Here is a 20,167-nt window from a genome sequence, read left to right on the forward strand (position 1 = left end):
AACCTCTGTCAGTCAATGAGTTTTGACTCAAACATACTAGAATCATCTCTCAAGTTCAAATCTCATTTCAGATAAAGAAAAGGTGATATTGATACCTCGTCAATTATGAAAGGAAATGCTTTACAATGGGAGATGAAAATTTTCTATCAGCAAATAACATTTTCCCGATAATCGATATCTCTATCTATATTGAGATAAAACTTGATTGCCCCAATAATACTTATCTTTGACAACTATCAATATATTTTAATATTTATCAACTGTTAAAAATTCGGGGAAACTCAAATCTACTTGGAGACAATAATTCTTCCGTCCAATTCGAAACCTTAAAGCAATGGGTCTATAAGCCTTGCCCATATACCCTTCGCTCACCTTATCTCTTTTTAATGTGAAAATTCTTAATTCCATACAACTCACACTTTGAATATCCCAACATCAATGGCAGATTCAATCTTCAGATAAGACATCAAAATGACACACCTGAACCCATTGCAGGGCAAGTAACACTTCTAAGAGTCAAAGTCATAGCCCAGGCTGCTGTCTCAAGCCTCAACTCCCACCAAATGTTCCCTGGTAAACCATCGAAAGTCAAGAGAATAGTACAAAAATATTAATGGCTACTACAGTCCAGCCTACAGCATGTTGACAATATTCTAATCACTAACATTTCGTCCCACCACTATTTGACTTTTTTACAACAGAAATCCTGTTCTGACCTGATACAATGTATCTGTTCTTTTCTTTAAAGGTCAGGCATCTGTTGGGTAGTGAAAATCATAATGTGGAAGATTAGGTTGAAGTGAAATGCTGATTCAGGCAAACGCTAAAAACAAAAAATTAGTGATCAGCAAAGCAAGCAAGAGATTGATAGGATGTATTAGCATGACTTCATACTTTAATTAATAATAAGTAAAATTGTACGCCGAAACTGAGTGATAAAAGTACATTTATGAGCACCAGCAAGTCTAGTACAAAAAGACAGGAGGAAGTACAAAGAAGATGGATTTAAGTTGATAGACATTGGAAAACAAACTTCAACATGAAATAAAAAATGCAAAATTTTATGGTAAAATCTGAATCATTGTCACTAGAATAATTCCCATTAAAATATCTCCAACAAGTAACTCTCCTTCGTGGATATCAAACTTAACAGAATTTTCAAATTAATACTTGGAACAACAAGTCACAACTGTTTATTAAACAATAACTAGTTAGTTTTATACAAATATAAGATACCCAAAAAAAATCTGTCTGCAATTCAAAAAAAAAAAATCTGTCTCATAAAAAGCTTTACTGGTGCAAATCAGCTCTGGACCCTGCGAACTTGAATGTGATGAGTAGATTCTTGACGCCAGATTGGTTGCGCTCCACTCTGAACAAGAGTGACATGCTCTCCTTCCACCAAGAGACCTTTGTTCTATAGCATGGAAAATTTTCAAGAAAAGTTTAACCTCACGAAGTACTGGTTGAAGAAGAAAACAATAAGATAAAATTTACTAACCAATAATAGTGTGATTGCTCGAGAGAAGGTTTCCTCTGCATCACTTGAGAACTGCATATATATTGGCATGACACCCCGATACATTGATAGTCTCTGCTTAATCCTCTCTCTGGCAAGCATAAAAATGGATTATGAAAAGTTTTAAGGCAAACTCTAAATTTGTATAATCAGAAACTGCAGCAATCATGCAGCCACAAAAAGTATTCAGTTATGCAGACTATATGAGCAAGCTAACTTTGTAAGCTGAGGGCATGTCTGCATGTGGATGTGTCATTTCTAGTGGAACATAGAAATGGTAAGCCAATGGTGACAGCATAATAATGAGAATATCATTGACAACAACTATAAATAACTAGGCATCTAAGAATTAATCCTTTTCATGGATGCACAAAAACTGCCTGCCAGCAGTTCAGTATTAGCACAACAATACAATTAGGTGTGTAAGCAAGCCAACCTGAGTTCTTTGAAGAGCTCAAGCTCAACTTGTTAGATTTTAATTAAACTCCAGATCAGATTAGAAGCTGGAGCTAGACTCATCTAAAGTTCAGCTGCATTTTCGTTTGCAAAGCTAGGCCCATTATATATATACGAACATATGTATAATTACACATACATACATATAACAAATGAGTTGGCCATTATAACAAACGACCTGATTGACAAGTCTATAAACCATCTGGCTCACGAACTTATTGACAAGCCATCTAGCAAGCCTAAATGCATGAGTATTAATAAGCTCAAATTAAACAAAAAACCCAAGCCTCAAGCAGGTCGCAAGTGGCTTGATTCATTTACAGGCCATAAACGCAATGGCGTGCAAAATCCCACCAAGGCAAAAAATTTGCATAACAAATTTAATTGCCCAATCTTCCATCTACTAATTGCACAAGCTCAAAGCAAGTTTAAAAATGAGAACAATTGCACACTGCTTTGGATACTCACTCATTTGTGAAGGCAAATATTGTTGATGAAGGTCGATAATGACTTAGAAGTATAGCCATTGATCCTGTTCTTGTGAAGACAATGATGGGTGTATTGAGAGTGTTGGCCATAATTGTGGCATGGAAAGCAAACATCTGACTCATATGGCCCTGCAAAATAGTGTCCACCAAGTAATCAGCCTTTGAAATAACAACAAAAGATTGAATGTAAAAAAGAAAGTCACTTCAATGGTTGCAAATGTGCAGAATTTGTTTGTTCTAGTTCTCATCGAATGCAAAATTACGAATCCAAATACAATTAATGTAACATAAAACCTATACAGCCAAACTAGAAAATAAAAGAATAATAATACTAATAATCCCTCCATCACAAAAAGATATGCTCACTTTCCTTCTTTATCCATCCTAAACTATAGGCCACTTTCTGTTATTAGCAACTATTTTAATATGCAGTGAAAAAGCATATTAGTTCCAAGAATATTTTAGTAACGTGAGTTATTTAACTTTTAATGGAGCAATGTGAGTACTGAGTAGAGGGTATATTAGGAAAAGAGTAAAAAAATTTATTGCTTTAACTATATTCCTAATAATAATATAACACTAATTGTGAAGAAATATGTTTATCATTTTTTTGACTTATTTGCTGATTCTATTGATATGATTTGATTTGATTAGAATCCTTAATTATCTCTGTAATTATTATTTGATTATTTGCTTCTTGTTTAGTTATAATTCTTTGTGTATAAATAGTCAAGTAAACCAATTGTAAAGATTAAAAATGAAATATAAGAATACTCTAAAATTTTCCATATTTCAGAGTTTAAATTCAATTTTTCCTCTTTAGGGTTTTAAAATCTTAAATCTACCTTTTTAGTACTAACCCATCTAGAAACCTTCCCACCTCTCACCGCGGGCACCAGGAGAATCGCCGAACCGTCGCCGGCTCAACTGCCCAACTCCGACGCCAAAAAAACCCATGCGTGAGGTTCACGTGCCCTCCCTTCCTGGAGCGTGAGGCTCACGCGCCCTCCCTTCATCATTCGACACTGCTTCACCGCTCCGATCACTCCGACGACGATTCTAACCATCTTTCTGGCATTCCCGTGCCGCTATCCGGTCTTTTGGTGATTCAATTGGGCTCTCTTGTGTGTACAATCTTAGGTATTCCTATTCTTTTACAGTTCATTTGTCTTTACCATGGCACAAGGTAAAAGGGTCTCGATTCCAAACTCTAATAATCATTCCTTGCAAATTAGTCTCGTAAAACTTAATAGAACTAATTATCTTGCTTGGTCAAGGCCTTGTTTGTTGTTTATCAAGGCTAGAGGACTGCAGGGCTATGTCACTGGTAATAAGAAGCAATTGGATGAGAGTGATCCAGATTTTCCTCAATGGGACTCGAATAATTGTCTTGGTATGACATGGTTACTTAACTCTATGCAATCTCATATCTCTAAGTCCCATTTGTTAATTGATACTGCTGCAAAAATATGAGGCTTTGTCCTTAACTTATTCCAAAATTGAGAATGATGCCCAAATTTATGATATTCAGAATAAGATCCATGGTAATAAGGAGAAATGACTATCTCCCAATTTTATTCTGAGTTATGTGGCTTATGACAGGAACTTGATTACTATTAGGACTTCCAGTTAAACTATAGTGGAGATGCAGTCAAATTTCAGAGAATGATATCTATAATTTTCTTGTAGGGTTGAATAACGAATATGATCCAATTCAGGTCTAAGTGTTGGAAAAAAAAATTCATTCTCTAGAAGAGGCCCACGCCCATCTTCAACAATAGAAAAGTCGTCGACATGCTATGCTTTATAATGCACCGCTTGAAAAGGCTGAGTTCTGAGAAAGATCACATGCATTGTGACTATTGTGAAAAACCGAGGCATACCAAGGAGACTTATTGGAAGTTACATGGTTGTCCCACTAGAGGCCGTGGGGGGAAATGAGATACCTCCAGAACTCTAGCTAATTTAGCAAAAACTGTGGAGGAGCCCTTTAAGGAGACAACAGCGGCTGAGTTCCTTTCCCCTAATGAAATTCAGAGTCTCAAGCGCCCCCTATCTCATATTGACACCTCTTCATCCTCTGGTGCCACATCTAACTTTGTAAAGTCAGATAATGCTTTCTCTCTTGATACTGTTCCATGAATTATTGATGAATTATTGATTCTGGTGTGAATAGACACATAACAGGCTCTTCTAAAGGCTTTCTCAATTATTTTCCTTCTCTAACTAAAAATAGTGGTATAATTGCTGATGGCTCTTTCTCTCATATCCATAACAGATTCTGTTATTTGCGCACCCAATATTAAATTATCATCTGTCTTTCATGTTTTCCATTTTTCTGCCAACCTTTTATTTATCAGTGCTATCATCAATGCTCTTAACTGTAAAATTGAATTCTTTCCTGATCATTGTGTTATTTAGGATCTTCTCACAAGGAAGAGGATTGGCAATGGCAGGCTGCCTGATGGCTTATATATGTTGGAAAGTGATCCAGATTCTCTAATATCTCAAACCTGTTTTGGAGAAAATAAGGATGTCAATCAGGAAATAATACAGTGGCACAAGCGGTTAGGGCATCCATCATTTTTTGTCTTAGAAAAACCTTATCCTAGTTTGTTTGCTAGAACTCAGTTTGGTTCTTTATTTTGTGATGCTTGTGAGTATGCTAAGCACACTAGAAACTCCCATCCTTTGAGTTATAATAAAAGCTAAATTCCTTTTATAACTATTCATTCTAATGTTTGGGGGTCTACTCAAACCGTCTCCTTATCTGGTAATCGATGGTTTGTCACCTTTATTGATTGTTGCATTCGAATGACTTAGATATATTTGATTGAAGCTAAAAGTGATGTCTTTTTTTATTTTCAATCCTTTTATAAGATGATTTGTACCCAATTTGATACTAAGATGAAAATTTTGAGAACTGACAATGGAAGAGAATACATGGATAATAGTTTTTCTACTTATTTGGAGAATAATGGGATAGTACACCAGACCAATTGTCTTTATACTAGTGCTCAAAATGGTATTGCTGAAAGGAAAAAATAAACTTCTATTGGAGGTAGCTCGATCACTTATATTCACCATGAACCTATCCAAAGCATATAGGAAAGATGCAGTCCTTGTATCTGCTTATTTTATCAATAGAATGCCGTCAAAGCCCTTGACTTTATGAGTCCTTTGGAGGTTCTACAAGGGAAGAATTCATACATTGTTCCACTAAAAGTATTTGGGTGTATTTACTTTGTCCATACTAGGACGGCGGGAAAGTTGGACCCCAAGGCCCTTAAGTGTGTGTTTGTTGGGTATTCTCCTACATAGAAAGGATATAGGTGTTATCATCCTCTATCTAGAGAACACTTTGTCAGTATGGATGTTACCTTCCGAGAAACTGAACCCTACTTCAGTACCACCCACTCACCTCTTCAGCGGGAGAATAATGAGCAAGAAGAAGTGATCCCGAATTCTGTGATTCTGAATGATATGCTTCTGTTAGAGAGTTTGAGTTCTAATAGACAGGGGAAGATGTCCAATCAGAGGGAGAGAATTGGATGTTTGGACAAACCAGATTTGAGGAGGTATTCGAGGAGTGACAAGGCAGAAGAAACCACTATGCAGTCTAATTAGAGTCAAAAATCTTCTTCTGGTGAGTTACCCACGATTCTTGAATTCTTTAATTGCTTAGATAAACCTACTGCATAAAGAAAAGGGGTCAGGTCTTGTACTAAACACACTATTTCTAACTTTGTTTCTTATGAATCCTTGTCTCCCTCCTATAGAGGCATTGCCTTGTCTATTTCCTTTGTATCTATTCCACAGGATTGGAAGGAAATTCTTGCAGATTCCAAATGGAAGGGAGCAATGATTGAAGAGATGGGAGCTTGTCACTCTCTCACCTGGGAAGTAACTTGTTAGTTGTAAGTGAGTGTTCACAGTGAAACACAAAGCTGATGGTACAATTGAACGGTTTAAAACCATTGCTAAAGGATTCACCTAAAGGTTTAGAGTGAATTATCAAGAGACGTTTGTCCCAGTTGCAAAAATGAACTCAATAAGAGTCCTGTTATCTTGTGTAGCCAACTTGGACTGGGACTTACAGCAGTTTGATGTGAATAATGCTTTCCTCCATGGAAATTTAGAGGAAGAAGTGTTCATGGAGATTCCTCCTGGGTTCGCTGATGAGAAGACACAAGAAAAGGTGTGTAGGTTAAAAAGGCTTTGTATGAACTAAAATAATCTCTCAGAGCTTGGTTTGACAGGTTTAGCAGAGTCATGATGTCCTTTGGTTACCAACAGAGCAATGTTAATTACACTCTATTTATTAAACATCACAAGGGTAAAATCACCCTTCTTATTGTGTATGTTAATGATACAGTAGTGACTGGTGAAGATAAAGAGGAAATGGCTCAAATAAAAAAGTTGTTGGCTCAAGAATTTGAAATCAAAGATCTAGGAAAACTGCAATATTTCCTAGGTATTGAGGTAGTTAGATTAGAAAAAGGAATCTTCATCTCCCAAAGAAAGTACATTATGGATGTTTTGAAAAAACTGGTATGTTGGGGTGTAAACCAGCAGAATGTCCCATTGAAAGTAATCACAAGATGCAAGCAGGAACTAGTGAGTTCGTGGATATTGAAAGGTATCAGAAATTGGTAGGAAAGTTAATTTATCTCTCACGCACTCGACCGGATATAGTCTATACTATTAGCTTAGTCGGCCAATTCATGCATGACTCTCGCGAGACTTATATGCAGACTGTACTTCGCATCTTGAGATATCTAAAGTCTGCGTCAGGAAAAGAGCTTCTTTACTCCAAATATGGTCACCTTCGAGTATAAGTTTTTACAGATATAGATTAAGCAGGATCTCTCGATGACAGAAGATCCACCTCTGACTACTGCACAGTTGTAGGAGAGAACATTGTCACTTGGAGGAGCAAAAAACAAAGTATTGTTGCTCGATCAAGTACTGAAGCAGAATACAGAGCAAAGGCCCAAGGCTTTGCTCCCAAGGCGTGTGGAAACTTCTATGGTTACAGAAGTTATTGAAAGAGCTGAGGTTGCTCGAGAGACCAGATAACTTTGTATTGTGACAACAAAGCTGCTATCAGTATAGCACAAAATCCAGTCCAACATGACCAAACGAAGCACATTAAGATTGATCGGCACTTCATTAAAGAAAAATTAACAGACGGTGTCTTGAACTTAGTTCATGTGACTTTTACTGGGCAACTTGCGGATGTGTTTACTAAAGGGCTCAACAATAAGATCTACCATAATCTAATTTGCATGTTAGGCATATACGATATCTTTGCACCAACTTGAGGAAGTGTTGACTTATTTGCTGATTTTAGGGATATGATTTGATTTGATTATGATCCTTAATTATCTCTATAATTATTATTTAATTATTTGCTTCCGCTTAGTTATAATTCTTTGTGTATGAATAGTTATGTAAACCAATTGTAAAGATTAAGAATGAAATATAAGAATATTCTAAAATTCCCCAAAATTCTTCACATTTTAAGCAAACATACCTTATAGGCACCATCAGCAGGAGGCGTTGTGTTGACTGGAAGACTTGACTCTGTCTTAAGAGCCACTGAATGCATGACTTTGACAGCTTTCAGTGGATACCTTTACACATCATTATAATAGCCAAATTAAAAAGGAAAGATCGAATAAATTCATTGACAATTAGGATTAATAAATAGGAATTGTTGTATCTAAGATGACCAAAAGGGCATTTCTAGTGCATGAGACTCCTCAAGTTTGCAAGTTCAGGGGAGGGTCATTGCCCCAACCAAACTTGGTTGAAGACTATTAAGGTTCTCAAAGTTGAAGAAGAATAACATCCTAGCCTCTTCATTCTTACGAGATAATTATTTTAGAAAACCAGCATATTAGTGCTTCATAATCAGAGAGAAAGATACTGAATAATACGTTAGTAAGTAATTAAATCTTTATTAATCAGCCAAACAAAATAAAGTCAAAAACCAAAAAAAAGCATCATGCTAGCACACAATATTAAAAAAAATAACAGAAAAAATTAATAAAAAAAAACATGCTGTTGTTTTCATGACCTGGATACATTTCCTTCTCTTTTCTATGTCACTTATAAATTCTAGAAGTAAAACTGCTCTACACAATAAAATTTAGGACTTCAAAGAAGAAGAGTTTAAGTATGCATCGTATGCATAAGATAGCTCCTCAATAATAATGTTTGCACCAATACTAAAAGTATTTTTGAAAACAATAATTATTTAATTTAATTTTCAATTATAGATGTGTGCATGTGTTTGTAGAAATGCATATCATACACCATTTTGTCATTAGTATTTACAAGTACAACTACACTGCATTTTTATATTTATCATAGTAAATTTATTTTTTCAGTTTATGATTTGGAGTTTGTGTATATGACCAGTCTTAAATCTGAATTTTTCCCTGGATAAACTTCTAACACTTACCTTTTTCCCTTGCAAGTTTGTCCGCTGACAAGGTAAATAACTCGAGATGAATGATGTTTTATATTTATTGGGTAGCTGAGTATTGCATTAGTTCCAAATTAATTGCTAAATTGCTTTTGAATATCTGAACGTTATTACCTACAGATTAGTAGTTTGTTTATGACTGTTGGCTTTGATACCAGATTGATGAAGAAACACAATAAATAATAGAACAATGCTCTTAATCTTATTTGACTCTCAATAATCCAAAATATCTAATGACAAACAGCACCTACTATAACAACAAAGTCAAATACCAAAAATAAACTAAATACTTTAAATACCCAAAATAACCAAATAAACTACTATAAATTTCTTCCTAAGATTCAGAAGCCTAAACTCTTTAACAAACACTGTATTACCACCAGGTTAGAGAAGGAACTAAAACATAATGCTTCAATTCCGCCCTTGCCTCCATTAGTATTTCCTTTTACACAAAAGATAACCGACTTTAGAATATAACACAGTTAGCACAAAAAGTAAGTTCCAAATCAGCTCTTAGTTACAGTTTACGCTATATGTCCACCCAAGTACTGTAAAATATAAATAGGAAAGCTATTGATCATTGATCAGTAAATGAGCCAAGTTCACAGTTCACTTACTTTCCATGGGCAGTTTCTCCAGAAAGCATGACTGCATCAGCACCTTCACGTACTGCAATTGCTATGTCTGAAACTTCAGCCCTGGTTGGTGTGGGATGATTAATCATACTTTCCAGCATGTTTGTTGCTACAATCACTGGTTTCTGCATGCTGTGACACCTTCTAATGATTTCTTCCTGTTTGAATAATAAGACTCAATTCAATAAAAGAAACCATCATTTTAACAGAATAATGAAATCAATTGCAAATAAAAAAACCAGAACATAAATTATGAAGCGATAAGGCATGTGCTGTTGATTATCTGGAGATTAATAAGATGTAGGAGTTTTGTTGTGGATGCATTTGCTGGCAGTGCATAAGGGCACAGCCGTTTGAAGACACTGGCAGAGGCAGGAGATGACACCTCAATTCAAGTGGATCCAGTTGATATTATTGTTAATAAAAGTGGTTACACCATCAATGATTTGGCTGACCAAGTATAATTAAGAATGCAATATAAAGAGGAGATTTTACTAGAAATAGAAAGCAATTTAGCCAGACTTCATAATAATCCCTCTGCTGTTCTGTAGGACCTTAGAATTGATTGTCAATCAATATTATTTTGAATCAGTCATATCAATTAGCTTTGCTTAGATTCAACAACCAGTTTTTTGATATTTTGTTAAGATGTGAACCCACAAATTCTTCTTATACCCAAACTCGTCCATCTAATCAAAGAGAAGGAAGAAATCTAACACATAATTACTTGTTAGACAAGCCTCATATAGTCCAGTTACCTGCAGCAAAGGAACTTCCTCAATTGGAAGTTCAGCACCAAGGTCTCCACGAGCAACCATTGCCTGTTGGTGTTTAAAGAAAAAAAAATTAAAATACAAGAGGACATGTCACAAAATAACAGGTAAACATGCAAATAAGCAAAAGGACAATTAAAACTAACCCCATCTGATGCAGAAATTATTGAATGAAGATTTGGTATAGAGTCAGCACTTTCAATTTTTACAATCACATGAATGTCAGCATTGCTTCCTACATGACAATTTCAAGAGCTTGATTACTGATTAGATAAAAGTAAAGAAGTGAATGCCCACAAGAGACTGAAATTTGGAACTTGTAAAATAAAGAAAATGCTTTACTTTTGAGATAATCTTTCAATTCATGGACCACTTTAGCATCCTTCACAAAGGAGACAGCATAGAAATCAACTTGGTTGTCCACCCCGAACTTGATATCTTCCCAGTCTTTATCTGTGAAAAAGGACAATATAGATTAGTCTTCTCATTAAGAAACTAATAGATGGCAAATGAATGCGTAATAAACGTTCATACCTATAATAAATACCACCTAGAATTGAAAAGAGATAATAACCTGTAATTGAAGGAAGATTTGCACTTTTTCCGCGCACATTTAAATGACGCCTGGATTTTAGTTCTCCACCATCAACTACTGTGCATTTAACCAAATCGTTTGTCTTTGACTTCACAGCTAATGACATCATTCCACCTATGGCAGTTGAAGAAAATAACTCCTCAAGTCTTGCAAACACATGGCAGTTTAGGACTTCATCAAATAATTTACACAGAACATCTTCTTAGATAAAAGGACGAAAGAAAAATATAGCCAACTTATTGTCTCGATGTTTTGACAGTTACAAGCCACCAAGGTTACAATTTTAATTCCAATTCCCTGTATGCTTACCCCTAAGAATTGCACAAATAAATGATAATCCAGACAACACAGATCTCAAGAAGGAACAAAATGGACCACTCCAAGTAGATCTATCTTAATCATAGAAATCAACAATTATTGGACTTGCATGAATTCAAATATGTCATCAATCATCACAATTCCGTAACTCACATTCATATACTGTAAAGTCTAATAATTCTGATACTATTGATTTTCACCAAAAATGCAATGCAAACCTACCATTAGATAGTGTAAGGTACAAGCATAAAGCAGCCTAACAAACTAGATTAAGTGGACCAGCATATGTGGTCAAAAAGCTTAAAACTCCTAATGGTTGACAACTTCCAGTTGAATTCTTGTATATGAGCATCCTTTTAGTGTCTCTTAATGTGAATCAAGGATCACAATTACTTGCCCTGTCTGCATTGTGCCCATGATATAACTAATAATGCAATCTTTTCCTTTTTGATGATTAATGTGGGCGACAAATTCTATCAAAGATGATAATGTTTCACTCTAAAATCATTCAATAAGAACATCCCCCAAGCGCTAAATGTTGAAAATTTATAAATCCACATTTCTAGATCAGCTCTATATCATTTATATAACCCAAAAAGGCCTATTATGCTAGTAAGTTGGATGGAGGGGCTTATTAACATGGACCAAAAGTTTCAAGTCTCAAGTTATCCGCCTAAGCTCTTGTATTCCAGACATTTCTTAGTACAGAAGAAAACTTCCTCAGGTTCACTCAAATAGTACAGTAGCAAATACAACCCAATTCAGTTACCATCACCCCATAGCCAAAGTGAAAGATCCATACTTACCATCCACCAACAGTATATCCCCGACCTCAACGTCATTCACAAAGTCATCATAATTTACACTAACAGTGTCCTCTGTGCTTACTCCTCTTCTGATAGTGAAATTAAATTCCTGTCCCTCCTTCAGTATAATTGGTTGAGGTACATCCCCACTTCTAACCTCAGGACCCTGCATTAATTAAAAGTATCTTAAAACCAAAAAAAAAAAAAAAAAGGAAGAAACTCAGCATATGAGAAGTGGTTATACTATTCACAGTTCAACTTCAACGGCAAGAAAATTTTAACCAAGTAGTTAAAGAATAGATTTAGGTAATAGTATTATTAAATATATCCTTATTTGCCATGCACCCGATACCTTCTTTCATTTTTCTTTATTCTCTTCCGGGCAAATGGCATGCCAATACAAAATGAAATGTGATACATGTAAATGCTAAAGTAAAAGTAGCAATGTGTTATTATGTTCCACCATTAACCTAGTCAAATCATTAATTAAAAAATAATTAAAGAAAATCTAAAAGGCCTAAACATAAGTCAGTAACAATTTAAATTTTAAAATGAAAGAGTGGGTTTGCAATGTGATGCAGAAAACATAGAATTCATAAAACTGAGTCTCTTCTTTCACAAACTTCAAAACATGCACAAATCTAACCTCACAGACAACCATCATCAAGTAGATTTGACATAAAAGAAATGGGTTAATTGAGAACTTCTCAAAAAGGAATGTACCTTGGTGTCTAGCATTATAGAGATAACCTTGTCATCAGATTGAGCATTAAATTCTTTAACCAGGTCGATAGTTTTCTGGTGGGATGCATGATCTCCATGTGACATATTTAGGCGAGCGACATTCATGCCAGCTTCTGCTAGTTTCCATATCATTTCACGTGAGCTTGTGGAAGGACCAATCGTACAGACTATTTTTGTTTTTCTTTGGGCATTTGAATTTGTGTTTTCCCGTCCCAGAATCTGACTTCTAGTGAGAAGCTCGACAGGAGAGTTCAGCTTGTCCTAGAATAGTTGAATGTCTACAAATTAGATAAACTACAATGGCCGACTATTATATAAAATTTTTTTTTAAAATAAAAAATTAAAAAAAAATAAAAAAATAAAAGAGGGAACACTTTGCACTTTTGAGAGAGAAAAGATGTCTACCTCCGTACCATACAATTCTAAGCTATACACCAAGTCAAGTCATGGAATCCAATTAATATTAAAAACACAGCAATCCAGACAATAAATTTGATGAGGCATCTTCCAGAGCGCTTACCGCTAGTAAACAACAAAGTTATGGACGCAAACAAAAATCCAGTTAATGTTTATAGAACTATAGTTGCCTTCGCTTACAATGAAATGTAAGCTTAGTCGAGCAAGAAATTCCAAGAGTTGATCTGGAAATTACTTAAAAGGAAGCTTGGTCGTCTTCAATTAATTCGATTCATGTTCGCGGAAGAGGTCAATGAATAAAAAATAATAAGTAGCACCAACAACATTCCTAAAAGAAAACTATTGAAGCTCATTTCCTCATATCGTTTCAACTATTCTCAGGTCATGAAAAGTCTAACAGAACTCCTTTTTTCATTAATTTTCTTTCTCTCACAATTTCTTAGCAAGCAAACAGAGCAAAAACACATAAGAAAACAAACTCACAGCAGCAGTAGTCAAAGAACCATTTGCAGATGCAAGTGAACCTTTCTGAGGATTCTGCTCGGTAACCGCCATGGATCTAACATCACAAACTCGCTTTTGAAATTGATTGAAACATCTGGTCCGAGTAATTGTGGAATCGGAAAGAGAACTATTGCTCAGATTCCTGGATGAAGATAAAGCGCGAGGATCCTTCGTGGACAATCTGGGAGAGATATGGTTAAGAGTGGCCATTTTCACAAGTTCTGTATCTGTGTTCTGCTGCGGTTTTCGTCGTGGAGAGTGACAAAGACGCACAGAGAAACAAGAAACTCTCCTCAAGTCGTCGGAGAGAAAGAGACAAAGCTATGCGTTTTGATTTATTTATTATGTGGCGAGATATATAGAGATCGAGAGATCGAGAGAGAGAGAGGGAGCGGGTGGGGTACTGGGGTTTTGTTTGTTAGGACAGTTGGCTGCTCTGCTTGAGTTTGAGTTTTATTTTCTGGAAAACGACGCGCGGACTCGCGGGTTCTGTGCACCTCCCGATTATTAGGGATGGCACGTTTCATTTATTATATTTTATTTGTGGACTGTGTACGCCGGCAAATTTTTCTCTTATTTTATTTTGAGTAATTTACAATCAACCCCTGATTATTTTAATTACTCCTCGTAGTATGCTCGGTTAAGAGAAAGAAAAATAAAAGCATAATAATTAGAGAGGAAAATAAACTTTTATTAATTAGAATATTGGAAGAAAATAATTGGAAAAAAAATTATTTTTTTAGACTCTATTTAATTTTTAAAAAATTTATATTTAAAAAATATTTTTATAAAAAATATTTTTCACTTATGTTTTATTATTTCATTTCAATTTAGTAATATTAATAAATTTATATATAAAAATCACAAATAAAAAATTATTTTCTTAAAATCACTTAATTTTTTTATTAAAAAATATTTTTTATTAATTAATTTTTATGAGCACTTCAAATATTAAAAAATATAAAGATATTTTTTATAAAATAAATGGAGACTTAAATAATAAAATTTTAATTTTAATATTAAATATTTAAAATGAACATAATGAATGGTGGGATATATTTGTAAGTTTAAAAAAATTTCTCTCATTCTCCCTTCAGTTTCCGAAAAATAGGATTGAGAGAAAAATATGAAATTTTTAAAATATAGTATAATTAATAGATTTATTTTTTTATTTTTAAAATTTAATATTTTAATCTCTAAAATTTAATTTCATTAAAATCAAGTTTTTTATCAAAAATAACCAAACCAACTTTTTAGGATCCAATATTTTAGTCTCTAAAATTTAATTTCTATAAATTTATAAATCTCTCTCAAAAAATTGAATTAACAAAATTTCATTTACAAATCAAAACAACAAACGGCATATCTCAAATTAAATTTTCATAAATAAATAAAAATTTTAATAAATTTAAAATTAAAATTCAAAAAATATAATAAAAATTAAAAAAATATATTTTTTTATTTTTAAAATATAATATAATTAATAGATTTATCCTTCTAATTTTCGAATTCAAATTATTCAAGTTTAATTATATTAAAATTTAAGAAAAAAAATCACAAATTCAATTTTTATAAATAAATAAAAATTTTAATAAATTTAAAATTTAAATTCGATAAATATAATAAAAATTAAAATATATAAAATTTAAATTAGTAAAAATTAAAAATTAAAAATTAAAAATTTAATAGAATTTAATTTTATGATATTGCTGAATCGTACATTTATAATATTTTAAAAAATTTATTAGTTAGTTATTTCATTAATTTTAATTATTAAATATTATAAAAAATTTAAAATTTATTAGTTAGTCATTTCGTTAATTTCATTAAATATTATAAAAAAATTAAAATACCTGATACTTAAATATTAATTAGTAAATTTTTTAATAATTTAAATAATTAACTAATAAATTTTTTAAAATTATAGGGACTAAATAATAAAATAATTAACCATAAAATTAACACAAAAACTACTTAATATTTTTTAATATTTTTTAAACTGTTAAAAATATTTTAATATACTTTTTAAAATCTATAAATTTACTAACGATTTTTATCATACATAAAGATTAAGTAATCTTTTTTTATATTTTATTATAATAAAGATATTTTTGAGATTATATATATTTCTTTTTCTTTTTTCAGAGATAAATTATTGATTTAATATAAATTTTTTATAAAGTGAATTTAGATTTTGATAGAATTAAATCTTAAGAACGCAAATTTTTGATTCTAAAAATAGAAAGACAAATCTATTAATTATGTTATATTTTAAAAATAAAAAAATAATTTCTCCTGAGTTGTCTGTATGAATTCCTTAGAAGCTTCACACAAATCATATATAGACTATGAAAATCAAACAAATCTCATATCTAAGTCATGAGCAGAAAGAAATTAGAAAGAATTGAAAAGAAGTAACTTTAATCCATACTATATATTTTTACTTTTTTTTTTTGAAGTCAACTATATATTTTTACTTGTATATTAATTTTCCTTATTAATACAAATATATATTATTTTGCTTAAAAAAACCTCCCAAACACTTTAAAAAATATATCACATATTTAATTTTAATAAATTAAATTAAATTAAATTAGGTTTAGTACTCAAACAAAATATACTTAGAATTATTAAAAAATTAATGATATTATTTTACTATTAATAATATTTAAAATGTCTTTCAATATTATGAAAACAATTGTAAAATTGAGCTTATTATAAAACTTATCTATTGATCGGATGCAAAAATAAGCATGACAAACGATAACAAGTAAAAATACAGTTTCATGCCTTAAAAAAAATATTATCATGAAATTAAATTTGTAAAAATACGATTCAGATGGAATAACATACTATATATATGTATTTGTTCGATCTGAATTTAAATTTATTAAATTATTAAATTTTAAATAAAAAATTTTATTATTAATCCTTATAATACAGTAAAATTTATTAATTAGTTCATCTATTTTAAAAAATATTTTAAAATATTTATATCATTTTAAAAAGTCTATTAATTAATTATTTCATTAATTTCGATCATTAAATATTTTATTATTTAATTTTAATAATTTTATTATTAAAAAAATTATTAATTAATTTTTTATATTTTTAAAAAATCTATTAATTAATTTTCTAAATTAGAAATATTTTATATTTTTTTATAATATTTAACTGTTAAAATTAATAGATAAATTAATTAATAAATTTTTTAAATATTAAAAATATTTTAATATAATTTTTAAAATAAAAAAATTAACTGAATTTTATCATATTACAAGAATTATATAATAATTTTTCTTTAAATAATAAATTATATATATTAAAAATTCATAAAAATAACAACACATCTGATATATTTCTATATAATATATATACACGGTTGTTCTATTTTGACTAAGGTCATGGGATGCATCTTATATATCAAAATATTTTATTTTTATTTTATGTCTTCTCGTTAATGATAACACAGGAATTATTAAAAAATTCACCCAAATATATTTAAAAAAATCTATTTTATGTCTTCACGTTAATGGTTACAGAGGAATTATTAAAAAATTCACCCAAATATATTTAAAAAAATCTATTTGCATAAAAAATTTAAAAATTTTTACTATTTAATTTAAAACTTAAAAAATTAATAAAATTATTTAAAATTATTAATTTTATTATAATTATATTAAAATTTAAAATTTGAATTAAAAAGAATGTATCTCATGAAAGATAATATAAATTATTTTATTATATTTATATATTATATAAATAAATATTATTATAAAAATTTTTAAAATTTTTAGCTATTTTATAATTTAATTTAAAATTTAAAAAATTGATATAATTTGATTCAAAATTTTTAAATTTATTTATTTTTATTTCATTTGACTTAATATAAAAATAATAATTTTAATTTTTTTATTTGCCATTATTCTAATAAATATTATAATACATTCCACATTTATTAATTTTTTATATTTTAAATATTTTATTAGATGTCCATCATAATAAATTTTACTATATTTATTATAAAAAATAATGTTAATATAATAAAATAAAAATTATAATTTTATGATTTACAATTATATTATTAATATTTTTTTATAGTTTAATAGTTTAGCACTTGAGACAAAAATAAAAATATTATATTAAGGATAGACATGATTAAAATTAAAAAAATTAAGTGAATGGAACTAAAAAGTGAAAAAACAAGAGTCTTATTATAACTTTTATACAAAATACATAGAAATAAAGTATATAATAGGATTTTAAAAATGGAGTAGTAAAAGAGAATAAAATTAGAGATTTTAAAATAAATTATATTAATTTTTAAAATTTTAGATTAAATTATAAAATAGCTAAAAATTTTAAATTTTTTTATATTAATAGTATTATTTATATCGTATGTGAATATAATAAAATTAATAGTATTATTTATATCGTATGTGAATAATTTAAATATACGTGTTTCGATTTAAATTTTAAATTTAAATATAATTATAATAATGTTTATAATTTTGGATAATTTTATTAATTTTTAAAATTTTAAATTAAATTATAAAAGAGTAAAAAAAATTTAAATTTTTCATATAAATACCAGTAAAAACAAATACGCACACAAATTTTTTAATAAATAATATTTTTTCTTTTATTGATTAGGTGAAATATATTAGGTTTAGTTTCACTTACTATACTTGAATTTAGTTAAATAAATTAATCTTATTATTTATTAAACTTTTATTAATTACATGCCGCGTGGAATTTGTCATATAATAATAAACTGTATCATTAATATCTTTTTTAAAAAATTACGATTAACTTAACAAATTTAATCTAAATTACCAAAATTAAAATAATCTAACCAAAAACATAATTTCATAATTTTTATTGTGCCCCTTTTTAACCTTTTCTTTTTTCAGGAATCGACTGATTTTGTTGATTTTCCCCATTTGCAAGATTTTGACTAAGTTTTTTTTTTACTGAAAAAATAGTAATAAATGCTCAGTCAAAGTTGTCTTCTAATTACTAATTTTTTTAAATAAGTTGCTATTGTAATCACGCGCCAAGGAGAGAGTGTGATTTATAACAGGCATCAAACCGTTATGTAAGAAGAAGAAAAGAATACCACCCCAAAATCATGGAAAATATCGTGATGATTGCCCCATTTGACAATTCAATGGTACTTCCAATCGATATCTGCCACGCTGAAAAAGCTGGTAATCCAACGGCCAATTCGATTCTCAACATACACGTAAAAATCGTGAAAGATATTTCAAAACCGAAGAATAGAATCGCAGTAGTTTGGTAAACGACGACGTTTTCGAGAGCAGTGGTCTGCCCTACTGACGGGCACGTGCTGCTGTATATTTAGGTTGTATCGAAAATATCGAAGAAAACGAAGCACGTGCTGCTGTGCAGAAGGAACGTGACTAATATAGTCTATTGCTAGTCCAATCAGGCAGCTTCAGCATCGGGCTTATGGTTTTTGAATTTGATTCAGTCATTAAAACAGTAAAGTAAGATAATTAAGAATTTAAAATTCAATCCAGATTAAACTATAATTTAATTGACATATCATTAAATAAATATTTAAAATTAATGGTAATATTTTGGATAATTTTAACTCATTATTTCTGAATCTTAAACTTTTATTTGAAATGGTTAATTTTAAAAAATTCAAAAAAAATATATTTTTTAAAATTTTGTATTTGATAAAATTAATAGTATAATAATTTAATTCTCTTAAATTTTTAAAATTAATTTTAAATTTAAAATATTTATTAAAATTATTAAACTTTTACAATAAATGATTTCACTTAGAGTATTTAAATCAAAATTACTTAATTAGTTCTTGAATTTTTTTTTAAATTTTAAATTTTATTTTTTAATTAATAATTACTCTTTAAAAATTAAATTAATTTAACATTGATTATTAATATTTAATACCTTTATGGTTAATATTAAGAAATTTATTATATTATTTTGTTAATTAAAAATATTAATTTATATAATTTTTAATGGTAAAAAGTTTTTATAGAATTCATATTTTAAATATTATAAAAATTTTAATAATGATTTTTCAATGTGATAAAAAATATTGTTATTTATGAGAATAAATATTTATATTTAGTTTAAAAATAATAAGAATGGTGAATAAATTAAATCAATTTAAATTTATTATTAATTTGCTTAAGGTAAGAAAATTCAATTAGATTTCGTAATCTTTAAATTGATTTTAAACAAATAATTTTTCATAAATGTAAATGAATTAAATTTTTTTAAAAAAAAATACAATTTTCTTTTATACCTAATATTGCATATATGTATTTACGTGATTATTAGCTTTTATATTGTAACAAGATATATTTAAATATAAAAAATTTGGTAATTATGTGATTAACTATTTGATAAGAAATTCATCGACT

At 29.8% G+C, this 20,167-nt stretch overlaps 1 protein-coding gene across 1 annotated transcript; it reads right to left on the bottom strand.

Annotated features, from left to right (window-relative positions):
- Nucleotides 1–1,134: 1,134 nt before the first annotated feature.
- Nucleotides 1,135–14,168, bottom strand: LOC110601666 (pyruvate kinase isozyme G, chloroplastic). Its single transcript, XM_021738891.2, has 12 exons — nucleotides 13,728–14,168; nucleotides 12,807–13,088; nucleotides 12,084–12,249; nucleotides 10,939–11,073; nucleotides 10,707–10,817; nucleotides 10,511–10,599; nucleotides 10,350–10,412; nucleotides 9,574–9,749; nucleotides 8,000–8,099; nucleotides 2,444–2,592; nucleotides 1,502–1,610; nucleotides 1,135–1,417 (listed from the first exon to the last, which is right to left on the bottom strand). Exons 1-12 carry the CDS (start codon nucleotides 13,956–13,958, stop codon nucleotides 1,304–1,306), a joined length of 1,725 nt encoding a protein of 574 aa, XP_021594583.1. The 5' UTR covers nucleotides 13,959–14,168; the 3' UTR covers nucleotides 1,135–1,303.
- Nucleotides 14,169–20,167: the final 5,999 nt, after the last annotated feature.

The sequence above is a fragment of the Manihot esculenta genome, chromosome 15 (assembly GCF_001659605.2).
Source record: "Manihot esculenta cultivar AM560-2 chromosome 15, M.esculenta_v8, whole genome shotgun sequence".
Taxonomy (NCBI): Eukaryota; Viridiplantae; Streptophyta; class Magnoliopsida; order Malpighiales; family Euphorbiaceae; genus Manihot; species Manihot esculenta.